The sequence below is a fragment of the Idiotropiscis lumnitzeri genome, chromosome 10 (assembly GCF_059441095.1).
Source record: "Idiotropiscis lumnitzeri isolate Australia: NSW breed Sydney's pygmy pipehorse chromosome 10, RoL_Ilum_1.0, whole genome shotgun sequence".
Taxonomy (NCBI): Eukaryota; Metazoa; Chordata; class Actinopteri; order Syngnathiformes; family Syngnathidae; genus Idiotropiscis; species Idiotropiscis lumnitzeri.
Genome location: NC_142400.1, coordinates 7,195,697 through 7,219,927, shown reverse-complemented (window position 1 = coordinate 7,219,927; position 24,231 = coordinate 7,195,697). Strand labels below are relative to the sequence as shown.

Sequence of the window (24,231 nt, the reverse complement as noted above, 5' to 3'; positions counted from 1 at the left end):
TATTTTTATGAAAAGTATTACTATTCTTTTGGGTGGAATATACAACCCTTTAACATTTTTTTGTTGTGGTACTGCTTTATACCAAAATATATGTATTTTTTTCATCCTAATTATTTTACATAAAATAACTTGTAATATACAGGCTAACTACTAGCATTAGCATTGCTGTTTTATAGCCCCTTAGGCACAATACAAATGTTGATCTACCAAAGGAAAATAATGTAACAATACTCACAGGCATATATTCTTTATCCTCTGTGATGAACAAGTGTTTTACTGATGAGCCGATTGGCATCTCCATGTACATTTTATTAATTAATCTGTATTGTACTGCCCCCTGGTGGCCAAAGTGCTTACACCATGAGCAGCACAATGTCTATTGAATTGAAGCACAACTGCTGTTCCTTCAATTTATTTAGTTAACTTCTGTTTTAAATGTTGTAAAATGTAAATACTGTTAAGTGCTACAGTTTATTCCTTAAGACATAAGACATTCGAAGCATTTCTCTTTATTTTTTTGGATGGGTGGAAGAGGTGGCTGTAACAGATTAATAGCATTTCCATTCATTTAAATGGAGAAAGATGTTTTGATTGACAAATTCTGTCGCAGGTTTCCTATGCAGTTTTGGTGAAGGTCATGTAGCCTCAACAACTATCATTTGCTTTTGCTGCAATTCAAAAAAGGTAAAGCGTCCTCTTATGCTACAGCGACGCTAATTGAGTTGCAGCATGATGCTTTATGCAGCCGAGAGCTCCTTACCTTAGCAGCGATGCTATCGCGCCGCATTGGAGTGCGACGTGCTGCCATTTACGAGATTGATTTTGACCTTTTCTCTTATCTTTGCTCTTACCGCACTTTTTTTTTGTGTGCGTTTGTTTATCTAAAAGGTTTTGTCTTGCAAGCTGAATGACAAATTGAACATATGACATCATTGCTTTCAAATGCCATTTGAAAATTATTACATATACAACTTTTGAGTTACTTCTAACAAAGATTGGGTTTGAGTTGTGATGCGTTAATTTTCTTTTTTCCTGATGGGTGTATGTCTTTTCCCAGATAAGATGGAAGACAAGATAAGACGTTATTGATTTACCAGTAGGAGCTGCATCATATAAGGACAAAAAAAGGTCAAGACAGAGAACCAATTTACATTAAAGACTGTATACAATAGTATATTGTGTATTGAAAACACTGCAGTATGTATATATGTAAATGCAAGTGCATAAAAAAATATGAACTGTTAGAAGAGATGCAAAAAAACAACGCACATTTGTCCATTTATTGAAGTTTGGCATTCATTATATAAATTTTACTCATTTAAGATTTGCCACATATTCCTCCATTGATTTTTTTTTTATTTAAATTGAGTACATTTTATTACTTTTTCTATTTATATATATTTGTTATTAATTATTTTTATCATTACTGCAAATTTATTTGCATCGTTATATTTTTATTGTATTTGCGTTTTATTAGTTTTTCTAATTTTACATTTGAGGTCAAGTGACTTTATTGTCAGATGTGTTTCACACACGTGACGTACAACATACTTGAAATAGCTTTCCTCTCAGACCTACGCTGCCGCAATAAAATAACTAAACCGTTAAAATAAAATAATAAACTTTATTGTCCCAATTGTGCATTCTACCAGCAACAAAAAATGTGGTCAATTTTCAATTCTTCTGTCTATAAATGAATGTTTCTTTTCCCAAAGTCAGTTGCAGTTCATCTGAGCACCACTGGAGGGCAGCCTGACGACATCTCAAGTTCACAGAAGTACATCACCCAACCCCGAGCCCCCCCAACTCCCATCCTGCATCCCTGCTTGCGAGTATAAAGCATCCGCTCCTCACTGACGCTCTCATGTACAAATAGCGCAGCGTCGTCCCTGAACGCAACCTCTATTCTACCCCAGACCGAGAACACCCTCATCATCATCATCATCATCATTCTACCTCAGGACGCCCCCCCCCCCTCACTCCGGCCCTGTACTTTTATTTCAAGTTGGGGCAGCAGGAGATTTTTGGGGTCTTTTTTTTCCCCACAGCAGAGAGGACGACGGCTGGGCTGAAGCCAGGCGAGACGCTCGGTGGTCCGAACATGCCGACCACATGGTGCTGCTGGGCTCTGCTGCTGTCAATCATCTCTCTGGTGAGCAACTCCCACTTAATCACTCTGATGTGCTCACATTCATTGTCATCTTTTTGCAACATTTTGCTCTAAACGGAGTCCTGCTGAGGTCATTCTGTGTGCAAGAAAATTAGATTAGACTTGAAATAATCGTGTGTGTAACCAGCTGTGATAACTTTGATTTGATTTGAAAAAAAAGGCATCAAAATTGGAAAAAATATTTGGGGGAATAACTGAGTTTGAATTTAACAGAAGAAAAATGATCATCACTAATTAGATTTACAATCATGTTCGGGATACATTTAAATGACCAGTGTGTCATCTTTCCAAAGGTAATGCTAACTTTGCTTTTAAGTGAGAAAAGAACATGTTATAAATAATTAGACCTGAATGTTTTTTTTTCCTTCACCAATAAATAATACTAATGTGAAGTTTTCACATAGATAATACTAAGATTGCCACAATTGCTAATGTTTTAATTGATGAAAAAAATTAGACTTCAAATGATCATTTGGGTCACTCTTAAAGGTCAAGTGTTTAGTTTTCCCATAACTAATGCGAAGCTGTGATCATTTTTACTTTCATTGAAGAAAAACAAATAATGAGGATCATTTTGTTTTGTTTTTTCTGAGGCTAATGCTAATATAGCTGTAATATCTAACATTTTAATCAAAGTAAAAACTAATTGAGGTGATTGCGTTTTTGGCAGCATTTTGTAAGCTAATGCTAAGCTATCTGTAATAAGAAAAAAAATATAACTAATTGGACTACAAATAATCACATTTTGCTCATTGTGTAGTTTCCCCCCCAAAGAAAAAGCTAATACAGCTAGCATAAGTTAAAGTTTGGGGGGACTTGAATTTATTAAGACGTTTCTGACATCATTAAAGGTCCATTGTGATCCAAAGCTAATGCTAAGTTAGCTGTGATAATCTTTATTGTAATTGAGTAAAAACAAATTAGACTTGAATTAATCGAGTTTAGTGATCATTAAAAGCTCCTGTGTGTGTGTGTGTTTCTTTTTTTTTTTGTGAGGCTACTGCTGAGACAGCTGCGATAACTTTGATTTTAATCAACGATTAGCAAAATAAGCTTTAACTAATCACCTTTTGGACACCTTTAAAGCTCCAACGTGTCATTCCACCATAGCTAATGCTAAGCTAATTTAGCTTTTAATTGCCGCAGTGACTCGAACAGAGTCAAACGACATCTCACTTCTTGAATGCGTACGCTTTATTATTAAACCCTTAATGAAAATCGTAAACCTAAATGGAAATGGGTTACTAATGCTAAAACCTTTGTGGGGTACCTTAACCCTCAGTCAGAGTCAACGGTAAACCTAAAACTTTTGGTGGAAGTCCTAAAACCCTTTGTAGCAGACATACTGTCAACTTATAAGGGTGAGGAAGCGAATCAGTCACTCGCAATCTCTTAACTCGTAAGAAACCCAAATCTTTACTTGGTGACCACAAATCTTTGTGAAATGCTTCCGCTCCCCTCTCTCAATTCAAGCACCTAAAACAGCACAAAGTGAGCGTGTCCGAAACCATTAAAGGAACTCATTAAACTTTAGTGACTGGCTGAAATAATGACATAAACCCTGAAAGAATGTTCATAACCCTTAAAGGAAGTACTAAAACTTTAGTAGAGAACTCGTGTGGACGACTTCTACTTTTGGTTTAAGTCTTGAACGATTTAGTGGAGGACCTTAACCTTTGGTCAGATGAGTTCTGTTAGGACAACAAAAACCTCAAAACAATCCTGAAAGCTATGAAACCCTTTGACTCAGATGTTGTGACGGAGATAGATTTTCAGTTCCTATTGGAAGCTCCAAAAATTTTATTAATGTAGTCTGATGTAAGCAAGTAATGAAAAAAAAATGTACTGAAAGAAATCAAACATCAATATAATTATGCGGGATACATTTTCTATCCGTGTCATTGTAGGCGTTTCAGTTGTGTTAAGAAAAAAGAAAACAACAACTGCAGCAAGAGGAAGTAAAAAAAAAAAAAAAAAAAAAAAAAAAAGTGTCCGTCTTGACGGTTTGTGACAAGCCAATTGCTTTAATCCTGCGTGAGCCGGTAACCCCGCCGCCCCGCCGCCCCGCCATCCCGCCGTCCCGCCTGCTCTGATGAACGCGTCAACAAAGCAATCGGCGGAGAACAGCGGCCGTAATCCGCGTAAAAACTTCACTTAAAAAGCTCCCGCGGCGTTATCAGTGTTTAATTTGCATAGTGATGGAAAGAAGTCAATTACTATTAATTATTCTCTACAACTTCATTCTCATTATCCAATTGAATTTGCCGTCTTGAAAAGCATAAACTCAATTTCACAGCTGGCTAAACTCGCTAATCATTTAACACCCCCAAAACGAAAACCCAACACGCCCCCCCCCCTTTTAATGCTACACACCGCTGCTGAGAAACTTATTGATTGCCGCATCCTAAACTCCCGAGGAACAAGTGGTGAGCGGTCAGGACCAGCTGTCAGACGCATTAACCCATAATTTCATTTTAAATTCAAACGTACTCAAATAAATTGTGTTCATTTATTCCCAACACTCTTTTGGTTGTTTTTTTCATGGCTGACTTTGATCAGACGTTGAATCCACTCTCTTATGGGCTCCATTTGACCCAACGTTCTGGGTTATAATTTGTAGTAAACAACCCAGACAGTTTGGTCGAACGGATCCAAGTGTTGGGTCCGTACAATTTTTTGGGATAAAAATTGGGTTATTTTTGTGTGTAAGGAACGCATAGTAAAAATCTGCGATTAATTGCCGCCCACCCAAAAAGGTTTATAATAGCCAATACGACGCACTCTTAAAGCTGCTGGGTCAAAAGCGCTACGTTCCAAAAAAAGTGCGAGCCAAATGGTGGCTTATTTATACCCAGCACATTGGGTGAAAAATCTGAGCTAAAACGGGCTCAAAATTAGCCATACTGATGAGTTAAAGCGAACAAGAAACGAATTATCAGGTTGGTGTTCAAATAATTATAATAATAATTTTATCCCCAAAATTTTCTAAAAAGATGAACTTTCCCCTGCGTGGGCTTGCCACCGCAAGTTACGCACATAATAAGGTTGGCGCAGCTTTTCAACCAGTTTGCCCATTTGGCGCAAATATTTTTCACGCGTGGGCTTTTTGCTCTGACCGGGATTTGAACCCTGCTCCTTGTGTTTGAGGGCAGCAGTGGTACCGATAGATTCATCTAGCGACCAACCTCATTCTGTAAGACTGTCACATGAAATTGCCTTCAACTTCAGTACACAAACGGCAACTAGTGTGGCTTCAGCTCTCCAGCCCTCTCGGATGCCTTCTTCAACCCAATCGGCTGTGTCAAAATCATAAAACCAACTTTGGGTAAATATAACCCAATCTGCGTGATATCCACAGCTACCCAGTAAGTAGGTTATTCAAACAATCCAGCATTTTTTTTTGGGGGGGGGGGCAAAATGAAGCTCCTCTCCGCACTTCGACATAGTTCTTCGGCCTTGACTTTTTTTTTTTAATATTGGGCATTGGCTTTGGTCTAAGCACAAAAACGGCAAAAGGTGAGTTTTTCAGCCAATAACAGGATAGGTTCCCATAAATAAATCGGTGGAAAGACAAATCTATCCGATTTCAAATTCGCCCTCACTGGGCCAGTGAAGTGGCACTCGAAGATGTAAGCATTTTTTAGCCCTCTGATTGGTTGGTCAGAGCAAAACTTGCTCGGGCCAAATTCTAGCAAAACGGTGGCGATACGTATAAATTAAATTGAATAATTAGTACATCTGGTGAGCATGTTGTATGTTATTTTATTTCTCATGTTTTTGTTTTTCATTCTCTGCCATTGACGGATATAGAAGTCAAAAAGTATTATATATATAATATTTGACATGTTTGAATTAACCACTTTGCAGTTTTTTTCTTTATCTTTTCTTTTCTGGTGTCTTTTGTTTTTGATTTTTTTAAAATATTGCGACGAGATAGCGGTGCTATTAAGAGGTGCGTTAAATCCGAGGTACCAAATCCACGGCCTGCCACTGCCGAATATAGATCATAACACGTGTACATCACATGTTCTCGTGATCATCATGTTTCCCCCACGGCCACCTTCCAAACCTCTTTGAAGCTAATGTGGAAAAAGTCTGATTATGCGTTTTCTCCTGTGGCTACCTTAAAAAGTGCAGGCTAGTTTCTTGGTACTCGTGTTCAAACCTCAAATCCTCTCACATATCATGAGCGTGAGGTCACGCTGGTAATTGTGGCCCCGACTACTCTGGAGATAAGGCACGTCCACCTGTGATTTCCCGACACTCTGATTTGTCATCATCTCTGACGCCCTCGGGTTGCACTTTGATACAACAGCAACACCCAAACACTTAGCGGGGCCCTGGAAGCCCCTAGAAACTGAGTGGAACTCTCAAACAAAAAATTATAGAAGTCTTTAAACCTCAGCATGGGGACATAAACCCTGAATGGAAGTCTCTAAAACCTTTGGGGAGCCAAGGCCTAAATAGGTGTTCCAAAGCCTTTGGAGTCAAAACCTTTATGGAATTCTCCAAAGTCTGAATAGGAGTCCGAAAGCATTATGAGGAGTCCCATAACCTTTTTAGGAGTCTCCATAGGCATCCTAAACCCTCGGTGGAAAACTTTCTGGAACTTCCACAAAGCCTTAGTAGAGGTCCTAAAACCTTAGAAGTCAGAAAACCAGTCTGTAACACCCCAAAGTCTTGATAGAAGTCCTACAACATTTCTAGAAATCCTAAAACCTTAAATAGGGCCCAAAAACCTGGTTTAAAGTGCTCTGTAAATACACTTGAGGTGAGTAAATTGCGAATGAAAATCTTTAGTGGAGGACACTAAAACCCGAGTAGAAGTCTGAAAAATGGGAGCCCCTAAAAAGGGTGGCCATTTTTTTTCCACCAAGGGCTGCATACAAATAAATGGACAGATGCCAATTATTTTAACCAATCTTTTATTTATTTTTTGCAAGCTGCCTAAAAATGTGCAGCAAGCCACAAATGGACCCTGGACCATATTTTGGACACCCCTGCCCTAAAACCATTGTGCTACTCAAACTAGAATTAAACTGTTTATATTTAAATACCAAACTGTTCTACCACACCATATCAGTTCATCTAAAAAACGTCTACTAGCTTAATGCTAACATACAGTATGTAACACCATAGACAGACTAACAGAAACTAGCATAGATGTTATGCTAATCCTGAACCCTCAAACTGCTTTTTTAACACAAACGCATTGTATTCTTTGCGGACAATGATTATCCCTGGAGTTTATTAGATTGATTTTCATTTTAATATGTAAATCAATGACAGACTTATCTTTTGATTTCATAATGCTTGCCCGTTGAACATCCAATCTTCACTCCTATCAAACATTTCCCACACGGGATGCCAACACACTATATCCAATAGAATAGTATCATCTATAATCTAGAAATTCACACTGTATATAATAGTAATAATAAATATTGCCACATCCGGTGGCGTTTGCCCACTATCTTTGCTCCATTCACACACATTTCAAATTGCACACGCTTGCGCGGCCAATGAAAAGTGACACACACACTCTGTCTTGTGCATCCCAGTACTTCTATTCAAGATGATGATGTGTGTGCGCGTGTAGGGGGTCCGTATAGAATGTGGTGGCACTTGTTTATCTTGAAAGCGTGGCGGGCGGCGTATGTGTGTTATCTCCCGGCTCGGCAGCGTGTAGATAGAGTTGAGTTTGTTCAACAAGCTACGAGGACTTCTGTGTATGCGTGTGGGGGTGTGTGTGTGCGTGTGTGTGTGTGTGTGTGTTATCTGCTCTTGTCGCACCCGCCCGGGATGCCGCCACATTACTGGAAAAACCTGGAATATTATTAAAGCTCCCTTAAATAGACTTTCTGCTGGTAAACGGCGCTGCGTTAAATGTAAATGCAAATGAAGCGTCCAAGCCTTGAGCCATAAAATGTTCCATTGGAGTGATAACGACACTTTTTATTAGAAGGGACATTTACTTTTTTTTTTTTTTTTTACACAGCGTGTGAAAAATGCAATTTAAAAAAAGAGAGAGACAGAAGACTCAAAAGCAAAGCTAAACACAGAATGGGTTACAATAAAACTAATGAACATCATTGCGCTCCTTCGCTGTTTAAGCTAATGTTTACTGATGGGTCACTGTGATGTGCTCTTAGGTTAAAAAAGGAAATCAACCCCAAAAATTCTTTGCAATAATGTCTTATGAGCCTTTACTCGTTTAAACATGGCCTTCTAATTCGTATTTTGTTTGTGAAATATGAGTGAAGCAACAGAATACGTCCATTTTTAGCCATTTCAGGGGGCGGCCATTTTGTCACTTTCTGTCGACTGAAAAGGACATCACAGTTGCTCAGGGCTCAGGTAGCGGCCAATCACGGCTCACCTGTTTTCTGAAGCTGAGCCATGATTGGTTGCTATCTGATCCCTGAGCTACTGTGATGTCATTTTCAGTCGACAGCAAGTGACAAAATGGCCGCCCGCCTGGGATGTAACAGAAACAGAACGTCATGTTTAGACTAGTCGGCCTGCATAGAAACATATTCTTTTTCAGACATTTTTTGCGGTTTACTTCACCTTCAAATATCAGAAAATATAAGAATTTAGAAGGGGGGGGTGGATGAATAAGACCAACCAGTAAAAATGTTATAATTTTTTTTCTAGCTCTTACAGCATAACAGCTTGATGGAAAATATTGTCATGAACGTACGTTTTAAAATGCAGTATATTTACATGACTTGGTGGTTCAACTCTTCCCAAATGATGTCCCATATTTCCCTAAATATTGGATTTTAATGTTAAATTTACAGGATTTAGTTGGTTGTGTCAAATTTTAACATGAGAAAAAAAGTGTGTCAACCATTTGCTTACGTTTGCAAATTTACATTTAAACTCACTTGTGTGGTCAACAATGTAGCATTTTTGCATAAGATTTGCATACATTTAAATGCCAGATTTATACAACTGAGTTTGTTAACACAAGAAAAAAATTTAATACTAATGATAAAAATAAAAATACTCTGTTGCTTTACACAAGTAAAAACTATAAATATCTGCATACATTTCAAAGGCAAAATAAATGCAGAATTGAGTTGATTGACAGGTAAAATAATTCTATGAACTATTTGCATGCATTTAAATATTTAATTTAGTGAATTTGGTTATAAGAAGAATGAAAAAGCATTTCCTTTTGTAAAGGACCGATACACTTGATTGACATGTCAGAACTGGTTAAATGGAACACTTTGAATCCAATATTTGATTGTTTTGACATCAAATCCTGTTTTTTTTGTTGTTGTTGTTGCTTTGCAAATGTTTGCCTCAGCATCATGAATGCCTGCCATGTGGTGTTGTTCTTTGAGGTCGTTTGCGTGACAGATGATCGTTTGTGACTCTCCCGGCGGATAACTGATGATGTTTCCCGCTGTCACCATCAATATTATTTCTGCCACTCGTCTTTGTCGCTTTTGCCCGATAAAACAACTTTTTCTAGACGTCACGTACATCCTCACGACTCACAACTGCTAACAAGACACGTCATGACTTTTGGCATGAAATCCTCCACAGTTTTTACAAATGATTTTTTTTCCAAAGCCAAACTGTCGTCTTTATAAAACACGTTTAATAGTTAACGGTGTTGACTGACAAAGTCATTTTGTGAAAGTGACGAGCCTCACACCATTTTCAAAATTATTTTTACAAGTGTAAAATGAGGTGAGTACGAGTCGTAAAACCTTTGTTGTCGGGACTTGACCCCTTTTTCTCTAGGTCGTCAGTTTTTTTACCAATACAGGTCTTTAGGCTCCAGCACGCCCGCAATTCTTGTGAGCATATTAAAATTATTGTTTTGAAAACCTGGTGAGATTCAGAATGAGGGCAAAAAAAAAATCTCGAAATGTTGATTTGCATTCTGTGCAGTCGCGCTCAGTGCTGCCGGGCAGGTTGTGGCACAATGTGGTACTACATGCCAATTTGACTGGCCGGCATAATGTAAAGACGTTAAAAAAATAAAAATAAAAAATGGGAAAAAAAATCGTGAAAATGTGCAATAAACACTTTTACACTTTTGCTTACTGCCCCCGCTGGCCAGGAGGAACCACTGCGGCATCATTAAACCAAAGCGATCGATATCCCCCGAGGCCTGGCAAAGTCATTTTGGTGTGACTGCTGACCTTTAAACAGCACCACACAATCACCTTGAGGCACGCACACACACCAACACACGCACACACACACAGGTTCTAATCTCCCAGTTGGGATTACAGGTTGGTGCTCTAATCCACCGCGCGATTGTGCCGCTAATCCTGTCAGGTGTGCTTCTACACGCCAGCTAATTACGTGTCGCCCCGACACACAGGAAGAAAAACTCGCAGGTGTGACAGCGTATCAGGAAAAATCCCATCCCTATTTTTTCCAGCACATTCTCCCGTACAACTTCTGAGTCCTTTTGGCAGCCATCTTGTGCGTGTGTGTGTGCGTGTTCATGTGTAGAGCAGCTTCCTGACATCCCTTCATGTGACGACGGCGCCTCTGTTGAGACTTAACCCACTTAGCTGAGAAGCTTCCGGAATCACTTTTATGACTCAGAATAGAAATCGACATCAAACTACAGTTGAAGTACGACTTTTTAACTGTGGCCGATGTCAACCACTAGATGGTGGCACACTTGTTTAGTTTGAGAATGTGTAAAATAAAAGAACAAAACAGGACGTATTTCCGCATGCCTACAGAAAGCAAAGTGACCACTTTGTTTATTTTATAATGAACATCTTTGGCTATGATTATTGATTGTGAGATGTTATGTTTGTTAGTATTGGGAAAAGTGTAGTAGTCGTATTTTGTAGTGTGTGTGTGTGCCTATGTGTGTATGCACTTTACGCCATCGCTTCTACTTTTAAATTGAACTAATCTCCATCATTTTTTCTCTCTTTTGGTACACTCTTTGTCGTAGATTTCTCGTGATGAACCCTTGGACCAATCACAAGGTGCTGCTGATGGTCACATTTTCGCATACTTTCCAGGCTTAATGATCAAACCAACATTGGCCCCGACTTTTCTCTGCCCATTCCCATAAAAAAATAAATAAATAAATAAAAATTTTAAAAAAGTCACATCAACAGTGCTCAAATAGTTCAAGACGTTAAAAATATTTTCTTGTGGAAATGCTATAAAGACAGGAGTTTTTAAATAGAGCATATATGCGGATGAGGAGGATGACAAAGGCGTTAGGATCACGACAAGTACAAATCGTATGAAGAGAACTACATTAAAAAAATTAAAATATTGCAAAAAAAAATGATATTGTCCACAAATATTAAAATATATGTTGGAATATTGCCACTATTCATTTAAATTCAAAGGTCTATTTTGTTTTGGTATGCCTTGGTTTTTTTTTTCGTACAAATGTTTATTTTGTAAGGCAGCGCGTAGAGTGTGTCTGAAAACACGAGTCGTCACTTTAATGTAAAAATGAAGGAGAGTCCACTTTCCAGCTGCTTGCTCGGCACTTTGTAAGACGCCACTTCGTTGAACTTGTCCATCCTTAAGGAGCTTTACGTCAACGCGTAATGGCGACCATAAATCCCGAGCGGGAAGTTGCGGCCGACGCCTGCTGCTGAATTTATCTTCTGATAATACATCATGGCGGTCAGCGCGTGTTAGACAAAAGCCGCGCTTCATTAACGCCATTTAACTGCGCCGCTGAGCCACAAAACATTCCAATACATCCCTCATCTCACCTTGTCAGCGCAAATATTTTACTCTTAAAAAGTCCCGCGGTGACTTCCGTTCGAGAAAAAAAAAAAAAAAAGATCTATGCACGTTTTTACCACGGCAATCGGCTCGTCCATCACGGTGTTCTCTTCAAAAACAACCGGAGGCCATCTTTCTCCAAAAGTCCGAGTGCACAAAGCTGCCGCGTCCTTCGCGGGGAAAGATCTTTCATGGCCTCACACAATGCACCTCATCCACGTGAAAGAAGACCTTATTTTCACTCTATTGATCGGCCCGGCAAAAAAAAAAAAGACGAAGGCTACGCTCAGATGGATCTGCTGTCACGTAGCAGCGAGGGTCTCGTCGCATACTTGGCGCTGTCATCTGCTGGATTGTTGGAGATGACTCATCCATCATCGGGCGGGCACGTTCGACGGGCGAGCGAGCGAGGGGGGGGGGGGCGGGGAAGGCCCTCCGTCTTGATTTAGAAGACACGCCAAAGACGTAAGCCTCGGTGGCGAACATCAGCGCTTTCAGGAACGGGTGATGATGGACGGCGCGAACGTGCGCTGACGGAGGAAGCTCCAAAGTCAAGCTGCTTTCACACTTGCGCTCAATATGGAGCCGACGCGTGATCGCCGACATAGAATTGTGTCCAGCTGCATGGAACGAAGTGTGCAAAAATAGCCTTGAGAGATGCAAGGTGTGCAAGCTTTTTAAATCAAAACAATTTCCCGATCGGAATTGTTTTTCATTTGTCGTCCAGGTGCTCGGATCGGAGTCGAGATCTGCAAACAGCGACAAGTCCAAAATGAAGTCGTACTGGTCCGCTAGTAGCAAGGCGGCTCAGACTCTGTCGGTCAGCCGCCTTCTGGCCCACCCGCTGGTCGGCAAGGACAACTTCACCTCTGTGGATCTGGACTTCCACATGGAGGAGGATTTGGACTCGGACTCCAAACAGTGGACGTGGCTCTCCAACTCCTCCGCGTCTTCGGCTTTGGTGGGACGCTCCCGGGCTAAGAGGAGGCCCATCGTGAAGACGGGTAAATTCAAGAAGATGTTCGGCTGGGGCGACTTCCACTCCAACATCAAGACGGTCAAGCTCAACCTGCTCATCACCGGCAAGATCGTGGACCACGGCAACGGTACCGTAGCTCTGCTGTTGCTTGTACAAACCTTTCAGTATTAATGCACCGTTTCCTCTTTGGCCCGCAAGACGCAGAGTCCATGATTTTCACAGACATTTTGAAATGTGGACTCGTCAGACCACAGCACAATTTTCCACTTTGTGTCAGTCCATCTCAAATGCATTCTAGAGCGAACTCGCATAACTGAAAATGATTTGAGTTCCCGAGCCCACGTGGAAATATCCTTTACACCAGGGGTGTGCAAACTTTTTGATTCGTGGGTTCTAATATTTGACAGAGGGGCTGGACCAGCAACAAATGATGGAGTGTTTTGGCAACCTCACTTCATCTGAGAATAAAATGTATTTAGTATAAAGAAAAAATATATGCTTTCATTTGAAATGAAAATGAACAAACGCATTACAACAAAATATCTGTCTTAAAGTGCACCTCCTAGTGGCGACACATCAGAATTACAGTTATTATAGCGTAGGTTGAAACGGATTTGCAAATCACTGTACTCTGCTTTTATTTCAATTTTACACAAGATCCCAACTTGAATTGAGCTTTGTACTCGATTACGTCCCACTACTACTCAGAATCCATGTCATTTCCAGGTACCTTCAGCGTCTACTTCCGACACAACTCCACCGGGCAGGGCAACGTGTCGGTCGGTCTCGTCCCGCCCAGCAAGGCGGTGGAGTTCCACGTCCACCACCACCACCAACAGCAGCAGAACCACCACCAGAACGAGCTGCGTGTCCGGCAGCAGACGGCGGTGGAGAGCAAGGAGAACAAGCTGTTCAACTGCCGCGTAGAGTACGAGAAAGTGGAACGCGGCACGCGCAACTCGCTGTGCGCCCACGACCCGTCGCAGAGTTGCCCTCAGGACCAGACCCAGAGTCACGTCTCCTGGCTGTGCTCCAAACCCTTCAAAGTCATCTGCATCTTCATCACCTTCCACAGCACCGACTACAAGCTGGTGCAGAAGGTGTGTCCCGACTACAACTACCACAGCGACACGCCCTACACGCCCACCGGTTGACGTGCACGGACGAGGAAGAGGAAAGCGGACTCATCCTGGTCTCCAGTCCGGAGGCCGGCGACGGGACGTTCAGGGACCAACTTGGACAACTCCCTCGAAGTGAATCATGTAAATACCCGGACGCCACTCAGACAGCGTTTATCTTTTCTTTGTTTTGTTTGTCATCGGCGGCGTTTTCCACCTCAATCGCCGAAGCCAATCAGACGCCAACAATCAGTTCGCGGGGCTTGATCGGCAATTTTGTTTTACAGTGATGCGCTGTTCATCATGGGAGTTATGTACCAGACCCGCTCGTGATGATTGAAAGTGGAGACTAAAAAAAGAAAGGGGAAAAAAAACCATTGTCAAGTATTCCTTTGCAACTGTTTTCGCTTTTGCGCTGCAAAAAAACATAATAATAATGGGAGATTATTGCATAAACCAAAAAGACTTTCCAAATAAGAGACTGCAAGCTATTTATTTGTCATCTCCCCTTAAAGTTTCCTGTAAACCTGACACTAAACAAAACAGAATTAAACATCGTGTATTTAAACATCAATATTTTATAACCAAACGAGTACCACTCCTCTAAAATGAAATCATGATTCTCTCAATTTATCCACAAATTGACTTAATCAGTGTGAAATAAGAATATGTTCAATTGAGCACAAAAGTATAAAGTCGTCCATCGCTAGATAAACGTTCAAACTTTTTTTATGTCAATTTTTCGTATTGTTTGTTTTTGCGGTGATTATTTTTCTACCCAGACTGTAACAGCACAACAATAAGCCCGAGCCAGGAGAAAAGACAGATAATGTCAAAAGTTAACGATCATTTCACACTTCATAAAAGACGCTAAAGTGCTGCATGTCAATTGCAAAGCACAACTGGCGTAAGTTACACAACTGCATGACTTGAGTAAAACAATCCGCCGGCCACCGCTAGTGAGAACCAATTGCAATCCCGCCACCCATCGAGGGATCGACACCGACTCACCGGTGATTGAAAAAAAAGGTAACAAAATAAATACGAGTCACTCAACATGCCCGAGTGGCTAACGGATTTGTCAGTTCACACTCGACAGGCCGGGCCCTGCATTTTAAAGGGACAAGCATTCAGTCACAGTCACAGATACATTACCGTCGAATGTGAGGATGGTGGCCCAAGGTGGAAAAAATATTACCTGCAAATACATACGGAAGCGCGGAAATAACAATTTGCTGTAAACATTTTACAAATACGTTCAAACGTGGTTTTATCCTCTCGTTTGTTCGAACGCTTGTCAGAAATGTTTGCTCCACATTGGCTTTGTATGCATGAAACTTCAAAATCGACATAATAAAACTGTATGTGGTCACGACTACGCAGAATTTGTCTGTCACGGGGGTAGTCGGGAAAGTAACCCTCACGATAAACGAGGGGTTACTCAAGTCTGAACATTTTAATTCTATACCTTTGGCCATTTAGTGGAAGAACATTTTATTGCTCTTCCTGTCACTGAAGCATCTCTGGCATAGATAGATGAACAAACATTAGGTACATTATTCGTCGTAACTAGATGATTATTTTCAGATGAGCGAATGAACTTTTCTGGCGGCTTTTTGCACATTTTCTGTTCCTCTTCATGGAACGGCCTTAAAATGCCACCAAAATGCTGGCTAATAGGAAAGTAGTAATCTGTATTTTCACAGTTTGCAAAAGGCCACATACACACCAGGGTCTTTGTAATTTTTTTCCGAAAGAAATCATATGTAAGACATTTATTTTTTAAAGTCAATGTTGAAGTAAGGATGTTAAAGTGTTTTGGGGATTACTTTTTGCTGAGTTTAAAGGGGAAGTAATCCGAAAACCTTTTTTTTTCGCATAATACGTTGAATGTGCCAACACTTGTCAAAATACGTTATGGTGACTGACGTTACGTTTCTGAGTTAGAGCGAAACAGAATAATTCATCAAAATGGCACATATAACGTATTTTTCGAGAAAAAAAAGGCTTAGTGGTTTAGTTCCCCAATTATTGGGGGGGGCATAATTTTTTTTTTTCAGATTTTCAGGGGTTCACTGTGCATATTCTATGTTGCAAGCTGTCACAGTATAAAAATGTATTTATCGTGCGTCATGTGTTGAAAGGAGCCTCTAACCTGTGAGGTGTGACCAATCACATCCAGTCAATGAATAAAATGTACACAAACAACTATGAGACACCGATTATTTCCTGCCGTGTTTTATCCTGAAATTGTAAATCTACAGCCGACCCTCCACAATCTGGCGCTTCTGCAATGAAGGAACATGGGTGTAAAAAACACGGGAATCGCGATAAAAACCAAGCAAGAGACGATATCCTCTCCACTACCCGTACGTATTATTTGGAATTTTCTGCTCCTGTGTGTTTTTCTTTACGTCGTTAAGGTTTCAAGATGAAGGAGAAATTGGGAAGCAACAATGGACATCAAAGGTAAGGTTTTATTCTTTTCAGACTTTAACAGCATCTTTTTGTGCGTATGAAAAATTGGTCATGCTAAAATATGACTTTAAAATTAATTCATTTCATGATTAAATACTACTTTAATAATTACACTTTTTTTGTGGGAAAAGAATACCTTTTCCTTGGTCTTTTTCTATAAAAATCCATTCTATTCTACTTGTTTTTCTTACATTTTTTAATGCCTCAAGATTTTGGTCGGATTTTTATTTATTTATTTTCTTCATTTTAGAAAAACTTACTTGAAACTAAATTATATATATAAAAAATAAGTTGTTGTAAATATCTTACTATTATTTAGTAAAACTTTCATTTTGCGCAAATGTGATTTTTTTTCCCTCCATATTTTTTTGCCAAAAATGACTAGAAAAAATATAGATTTTTTTTTTCTAAAATACTAGTAAATATAGATTTTTGTAGCTTCTTTTTTTCTGTAAAAGTACACTTAAAAATGTAAGATTACTCCTTTGTACTAGGAAACAAATCTAAGCATATATTAAAAAAAATAATATGAAAAGGCTTTTTTGGAATTAATATTTCAATCATGGTAGACAAACTTTTTTTTCTTTTGGAAATTAAAGAATTGCTCAAAACATGCTGTGTCTTGAAATAACCTGTCTTAATTCTGAAGAGATTATTGGCCGAAAATTATTTCGTTTATATGACTTTTTGTTTTAAAAAAATAAATACAAATTCAAAAAAAAAATGGCTTTTTTGCGCTACATAATATCGTATTGTTTAAAATAGCTTTTATGGTGATTTATGAATTTTATTATTTCTTTATTTATTATTTTATTTTTATTTTTTTCCTATCTATTTTTTTTTCTAAAAAATTCATGTTATTAAAAAAAAGAGAGAAATGTTTTGTTGTTGTTGTTTTTTTGCTGTTGTGCATAGAACTAGTGTGGTGCGTAAACAGTGCGATGAACCAGCAGGGGGCGCTGCTGACAGTGCCCGAATAATCAGCATGCGATTGACTGCCTATTAAGCATAATTGCTTTTAAAGCTTGGTTATTACACTCATATTTGGCTCCACATTAAGCTGTTGGAATGAAATGAGCTTGCTCATATTGTGCACACCGAGAACATGAACTACAACATTAACGTGGCCACTTCTCGCCAACTGCACTCATGTGACGCCAGGTGGCTCCTGAAGGACGAGGCAACACAAAGGAAAAAAAATTTATGACGCCGTGGAACAAAGCTTGAAGCGGCTTGCTCATAAATTGCATGCATTTTTTTCGCCTCCCTTCAGCGACGGGAACGGGATGACGAATGTCCGCCGACTTTTATTTTCGCTGCTTTCCGTCTTCTCAGCGGAGCCTCGTCAACGCCAATATGGAAGCCGCGTGACGCTCATTGCGTTACTAAATTATACGCGAAGCTTCATTTGCAGATGTTTTTGAGACCCTTTTTGTTCAAACTGCCTTTCTTTATTGTTTAGCCATGTTATTTTATTGATTTATCTAGAATTAAATAATCTAGAATAAGAGCAGATAGACTCAAAGCAAAGAGAACCAAACTTGCAAAGTTTGGAACCTGGATGGAGAACCTGCTGAGAGAAAAACAAAAAACAAAAAAACTAAAGACAATAACACGCTTTGGAACCTGGTTGGAGAACAAGGTGATAATAAAGAACTGAGATTAATGACAAAGGGGAAAAAAAACATCTGGTTGGGGAACATATAAATGCATAAATAGAGGAGAGAAAAAGACAGCAAAAGAACAAATTACAAAAGAGCGAATTTTGTGGCTAAAGTTTTTAGCATTTTCTTTGTTGAAAAATAATCCAACCAGAACAAATGGTTCACTTTGATTTCCTACAAAACGTACGCATATTTCCTGCTTGGGAGTGATGAAAAGGTCCAAATGGTCGACGCAGGACGGTGACGACCGCAATAAATAAGACAAAGCACCCCGCTGACAGACCGCACCTTTGGGAGACAATTATCACTTCGCTGCACCACATTTCACCTTCCTTTTTCTTTTTTTCACTTTCCAAGTCTGCAAACTTTTCAAACTTTACGATGACAAACTTCTGCAAATGATGGAGGAAAAAAAGGTCAGAGTGATAAAATGAATTGCCACTTTGCCCCAAGCATGCGGCTTAAAAAAGATTTGATGTTAATGAGTCAGTGTTGACTGTAAGGCTTTTTTTTTTTTGCTTTGCTAAAATCAATTAGCGCAACTTTGACTTGATGCTTTGATTATGCCTGTCAGTCATGGGCATTATTTATTTTCACGCTGTTGTGTTTTGAAGTTCACTTCAATGGTAAATCCAATTAAAGCTGGAGCCATTACAGTTTTGACAAACTTTGCCGTCATGTTACCGCCAAACTCAATGACAAAAAAAAACATATTTTCACATCATCCGCTGTCTTGTCCGCATGTTTTAAATTTAATCGCAATTGGGGAAAAAAAGTCTAATGTTTTTGTAGGACCCCAAAAAATGGCTGACTTTTTTTTCTGGATAGATGCTTACTAAATGTCATATTGAAAAGTCAAGGTGGATTTGGAGGCTGAATTTTGGTGAGAAAAAACAAATCTGAGTCTTGTTAGAAGTCAGTCACTTAAATAGTGTTTTCTACACCATACGGTGCCTAAATTGCTTTACAAAGACAAACATTCACTTAAATATGTACTGAACCGAAGCGTATGCTAGCACATTTTGGTAGCTGCTCCCAACTACGGAATTTTTTTTTTTTTAATTTAATTTAATTTTTTAGTTTAAAATGGCCTAAAATATGATCGCCCGCCTTGTCGTGACCAAAGGTAGACTTCGAGTTGTTTTTTGGTGCCTTAAATACTCTCTAGCTGGGACAACCTGCCTCCTTCAGAGCTAGCTAGCTAGCAGTTAGCTAGCTAGCTTTCACCACGGAGGCGTTCTTTCAAGGAGGTGTGCTGAAATAATTTGTATTATTTAAGATCTTGTTAGAATGTCAGAATAAAGTAAGGAGCATGATATGCAAAAATTTTCCATTTTAGTGGTCAGACACGTAGACACTCAGTCATGTTAGCAGTTAGTGAGTCACATCGGGAGTCAGTTGAGTTAGTGGTGAGACAGACGGGTTGGTAGTTAATGAGTTGCGTTAGATTTCAGTCAGACGCGTTACCAGTCAGTCATTGTACATCTTTGTCGAGCCTTCTGACTTCAAAGCGGAAATCCCGTTCAGTCTTCTGAGGTGATGTGATGTTTTCCCTTGGCTGGGTTCGCGTTCACTTTCTGATGAATGTAGCGTTGGGCGGGAGGTGTCAGAAATAGCAGAGAGCATCATGGGAGTGGTGGGTGACAGGCGGCAGCTGTGGGAGTAAACAGACGACTTAGCACTGGCCTTTTGGCAGAGGCACGTGGAGGGAAGGTGGGGTGCGCGGGGCGCGCTAGGTGCGCGTTGACATTTAGCGGGATTAGAAAAAGTTCCTCCGCGCTGGTGTCAGCGGTTGCTCGGCATGGCAATCGCGCGCATCTTCTTCGCCGTGACCTCTAAGCAAGTGAACGAACTTCGTCGCAGAAGTTAGCGTAAGCTAATGTCCTGTAAGAACACAGGGAACCACGTTTGGTAATATAAGTGACGCTATAAAAGTTGTTTTTGTCGTTGTCCCAGTTGATTTATTTTAGAGGCGTAACCATTACTCACCAACCAACCAAGAATTAGTTTGGTAATTTGAATGATCTTTGAAAGAGTTTGAATAATTAAAAATTGGCCAAATCCTTAAGATTTTAGTAAATCTTCTCTGATTTGAAAATTGTCTGATTCTCTTTTTTTTTTTCCTTGGCAGGGGGCGGGGCTTCTGCTTTTACTCCGTAGAACAATAATTAACATTTTTGCAGATTTTCTTTTTTTTTTTTGACACCTCTCATACTCACTCGTGTACCTAATGAATTGTCCTGTGTATACTTGCTGCCAATAGCGTTTTTTTTTTTTTTTTTTATTAATTAATTGTGCTAATTGGTGTCCTCCACTCATATCAGGTAAAATTGCAGAATTCATTAACCTTTATCATCTTAATTGCTTTGTGGGAACCCCCGCTGCGAGATGAAAAACAGCAAACAACTGCACACGCACACACACCCCCACACACACCCACGCGCACGCACGCACACACACCCCTGCGCGCAAACACACACACACACACAAATTAAACATCTTAAAGTGGAAAGACGCATTAAACGTCGTTAAAGTGCGGCAGCTTGTTTTGCTGAGAAAACAAGTCTCTTTGTAAACATTGCCATATTTTATAAGAAATTCCAACATGTGTCATCACTTTTTTTTTTTATCAGGCTGACAAATGCTTTCACATCTTGTCCACATGTAAAGAACAACACTTCTTTTTCACTTTTTCTGTGTTCTATCATGAAGCGGCTGCCACAGTAATGAGTTTCGTGTTTTTGTTCAAAACAATATTTATTTGAATCGCGATGAGGGCTGACATGAATTTTCATTACGAGTTAATGAAATGATTGCTATTCCGCTAATAAGGCCAGAAGAATGTGATTTAGACCAGAGGCTTTGCAAACCTTTTAAATGTCACTTATTACAACAAATAGCACAAAAAAAAAAAGCTTTATCAGGCATTGGCAGACGCTGTCATTGAGTTCAAAATGAATACGAAAAGCAGAATGATGTTCCCAAACTCAATCAAGTGTCTTTTTATATTAATCATCATAAGAATAAATGGAACTTGGACTCTCTTTTTCAATGAAACGCTTATCAAAGTTTGATGGCATAAAACACTTCCCATGCGTCATCTATATGTCCAGGGTAACTATAAAATTTCACTGTCCAGCTCTAAACAAAACAATTTTAACTTTCAAAGATAACTTTTTAGAATAACTTTTCATCTGGGGGAATGAGTGATGATAGCCGAAGCTAACTTTGAGTCGCTAGCGGCATTAGCATTGCATCATAAGGCTTTAAAAAAAAAAAAAAAAAATTGGGTAAATAATTTTGTAGAGCTGACATTTCAAACGTAGCGTTCTGTACCGTTTTGATACGCGCGCTGTCGACTTGTCTGCCTGCCGGCTATTTGTGTGCTGTCGACGCTAAGCTAACGCTAATCCCCATCTTAGCTGACACAGCACAACCGTGTCAGTAATGTGTGTGTATATGTGTATGTGGTCACACGAAAGACAGTAGACCCTGTATATGTTAGCTTAGCTGGGCTCAAAACAGATTACACTCTCCATTTAGAAAACAAATACTTATTTTGATTTATGTATTGAACTGTCATGTTTAGCAGTCATCATGTTGTATGTGTATGGAACGTTTTACTGTAGTGATTGCTGCTAATATATAAGGATTATGGAGGATTTGTGCTTTAGTACAAAAGGTGAACTTAAGTCTTGTTTTCCAGCAAACAGTGGCAGGGGCGTCTGTTATTTGGGGGAATGGTTCGGCCCTCTGACGCCCATTTTTGGGGCAGGGGTGACAAATTTTAAAAAAGGGTTCCATGAACTAGGCCAGAGATGGATTTCAGTCTGGCCCAGGCGTGTGATGAACCTAGTGGCGAAATGGGCAAATGACAAAAATTTCTTCAGTGTTCGCATTTTCAATTGATCAATATTTCTAGGAAATCACAATGTCCCATCACTGGTGAGATATTTCCAGAACAGCCTCGCGGCTACTCATGTGGTCCATTGGGGCTACCTGATGCCCCCGTGCACTATGTTGCTGACCCTACCCAGAAATGTTGTGCTACAATGTTGTTACATTGTTACGCTACATTGTTCAGATACAACATTAAGCTACAAGATTACATTTAAATATTGTGCTACAATGTTCCTGTCACAACACTCTAAGATGTCACACTACAATGCCGCACTATTTACCGACTTGTTAAAAAGTTTTGAAAGAAACTTGTGCTTGTCAAGGACAGCGCTTGTTCATCTTAGCGAGTCCATACGTGAGTTTAACGTGTTGATCTCCTAGCACATGAATGTCCTTGACCAGTAAGGATTTGGCCCTCTAACCGGCGGTACTACTACAAGCTAGCCTCTGGCTGTTTGGCATGCGCGGTGGCATCGTGGACAGAGAGCGTGTCATCATGCTGGCGTCGGCCCGAGCCAGCCCCGCTCAAGGTCGCTCGTCCATGCATTTTTTACAACAACAAGAGAAAAAAAAAATGGCATCATCCTTCTCTCAGTTGTCAGCACGCCGGGAGTCGTCCATCTCTGTCAGCTTATCTCACCTTCAGTCCTGCTCACGTTATTCATCAAAGGCCATGTCGTCTTTAATTGTTTCAACATGTTATATGGGGATCCCTCGCTAGTAGCGGGGTTAGGACCAAGACCTTACAAAAAATGGCTGACATTTGCAAGTATCATCCCTTCCCTAAATATACTTAAAACTGCCTATAATGAGAGTTAAAATTCTTTTACCGGGTCAGACCAGGTCGCTACATGATGATGTCACGCTATAATATCACCCAACAACGTCATTCAACGATGTCACATTTGAATGTCACGCTACAGTGTTACGCTACAACATTATGCTATGCTGGTATGCTACAATGTACGCTAGCTAGTATGTTATGCGTAAATGTATTTTGCTACAAAGTTATGTCTTGAGGTTATGCTACAACGTTACGCTATGGTGTCATGCTATAGTTAGGATCTCGTGCCACAATGACATGCTACGATGTTACGCTACAGTGTTAGGCTAACATGTTAAGCTACAATGTTAGGCTAACATGTTATGCTAATGTTGTTATGCTACAATGTTACGTTAGTTTGTGTTTTAAAGTCGCAATTGTTTGAAACTTTAGACTTACTGTAACTTGTATGCTAATTTACAGTTTAGCCTTTTTGTTAGTTGCGGATTTTATGCTAGCATTAAGATAATTTTTAGTTTGTGGGAGGAGTAAAAAATAAATAAATGATTAAACAACCAACATTGTGTTTATTTCATCTCTCTATGTAGCAGAATTTCTGGCTCCAGTGTCCTACTAGAAATGTTAAATCGTTGAATTTGAATTTGTTTGAGGAGTGTGGCTTATAGAAGAGTGACTTTTTTTTTTTTTTTTTGCTCAGCACTCACAAAGCGTTGTCACAACACGAGCTGAGAATGTTTGACTCGCCGTCAGCAGCAAGAAGGCTGGGAGAGAAATAATTTTGGTGTTTTTAAGGACAAGAGTACATCCTTTTCTCCGCTCCATCATCCTAAACGTTGTTGGCGTCGGCGTGTAAACGAGGCCCTCACATCACCGGCTGCTCGCCAACAGGATTGCTGAGCCGTGTGGAAGTTACTTTCAAATTTAACGGCCTCCACTTTCCTTCCCGCATTCATAGCGACGCGTCGTCCATCTATCTCGGCCCGAGGCGGCGATAGTTCCCGCGAACCGTGAGAGGCCGCCGTATTTCAGCGCGTGGAGAATTCCCCGTGAAGGGTAAGGGATTACGGATTGCGGCCCTCTAAGCCGCCCGGGTGCCCAGCGAGGATGTCTCTGAGCGGCGTAATCTTCAAACGCAGCGCAGAGTGATGAGTGGGCACCCAGGAGTTGCGCGGGATCGAAATGTGTTCCGCCGGGTTTACTGGCGATAGAAGGGAAAAGGAGGCCGAGGGAGTGGGGGGGGCGCATGGTGAGGGAGGCGACATCTTGGTGGCCCAACGGATCGACTCAGCATCCTCTCGGGGGAGATGACTGCTTCTGATCCGGCAACCTGTTTGCCAAGAATCGCATGGACGGAAATGTCAAGCTTCCACATGGTGGTGGACATCAATCCATGG

At 40.2% G+C, this 24,231-nt stretch overlaps 1 protein-coding gene across 1 annotated transcript; it reads left to right on the top strand.

Moving 5' to 3' along the window:
* The first annotated feature begins 1,866 nt into the window (after positions 1–1,866).
* On the top strand, positions 1,867–16,225 carry LOC148328878 (neurexophilin-1). Its single transcript, XM_088306604.1, has 3 exons — positions 1,867–2,152; positions 12,642–13,020; positions 13,620–16,225. Exons 1-3 carry the CDS (start codon positions 2,102–2,104, stop codon positions 14,045–14,047), a joined length of 858 nt encoding a protein of 285 aa, XP_088162730.1. The 5' UTR covers positions 1,867–2,101; the 3' UTR covers positions 14,048–16,225.
* Positions 16,226–24,231: the final 8,006 nt, after the last annotated feature.

Coding starts and splice junctions, on each gene's coding strand:
- LOC148328878 (XM_088306604.1), top strand. CDS start 2,102: ATGCCGACCACATGGTGCTGCTGGGCTCTGCTGCTGTCAATCATCTCT. Junction 2,153..12,641: donor TGCTGTCAATCATCTCTCTG/GTGAGCAACTCC, acceptor TTTGTCGTCCAG/GTGCTCGGATCGGAGTCGAG. Junction 13,021..13,619: donor GATCGTGGACCACGGCAACG/GTACCGTAGCTC, acceptor TGTCATTTCCAG/GTACCTTCAGCGTCTACTTC.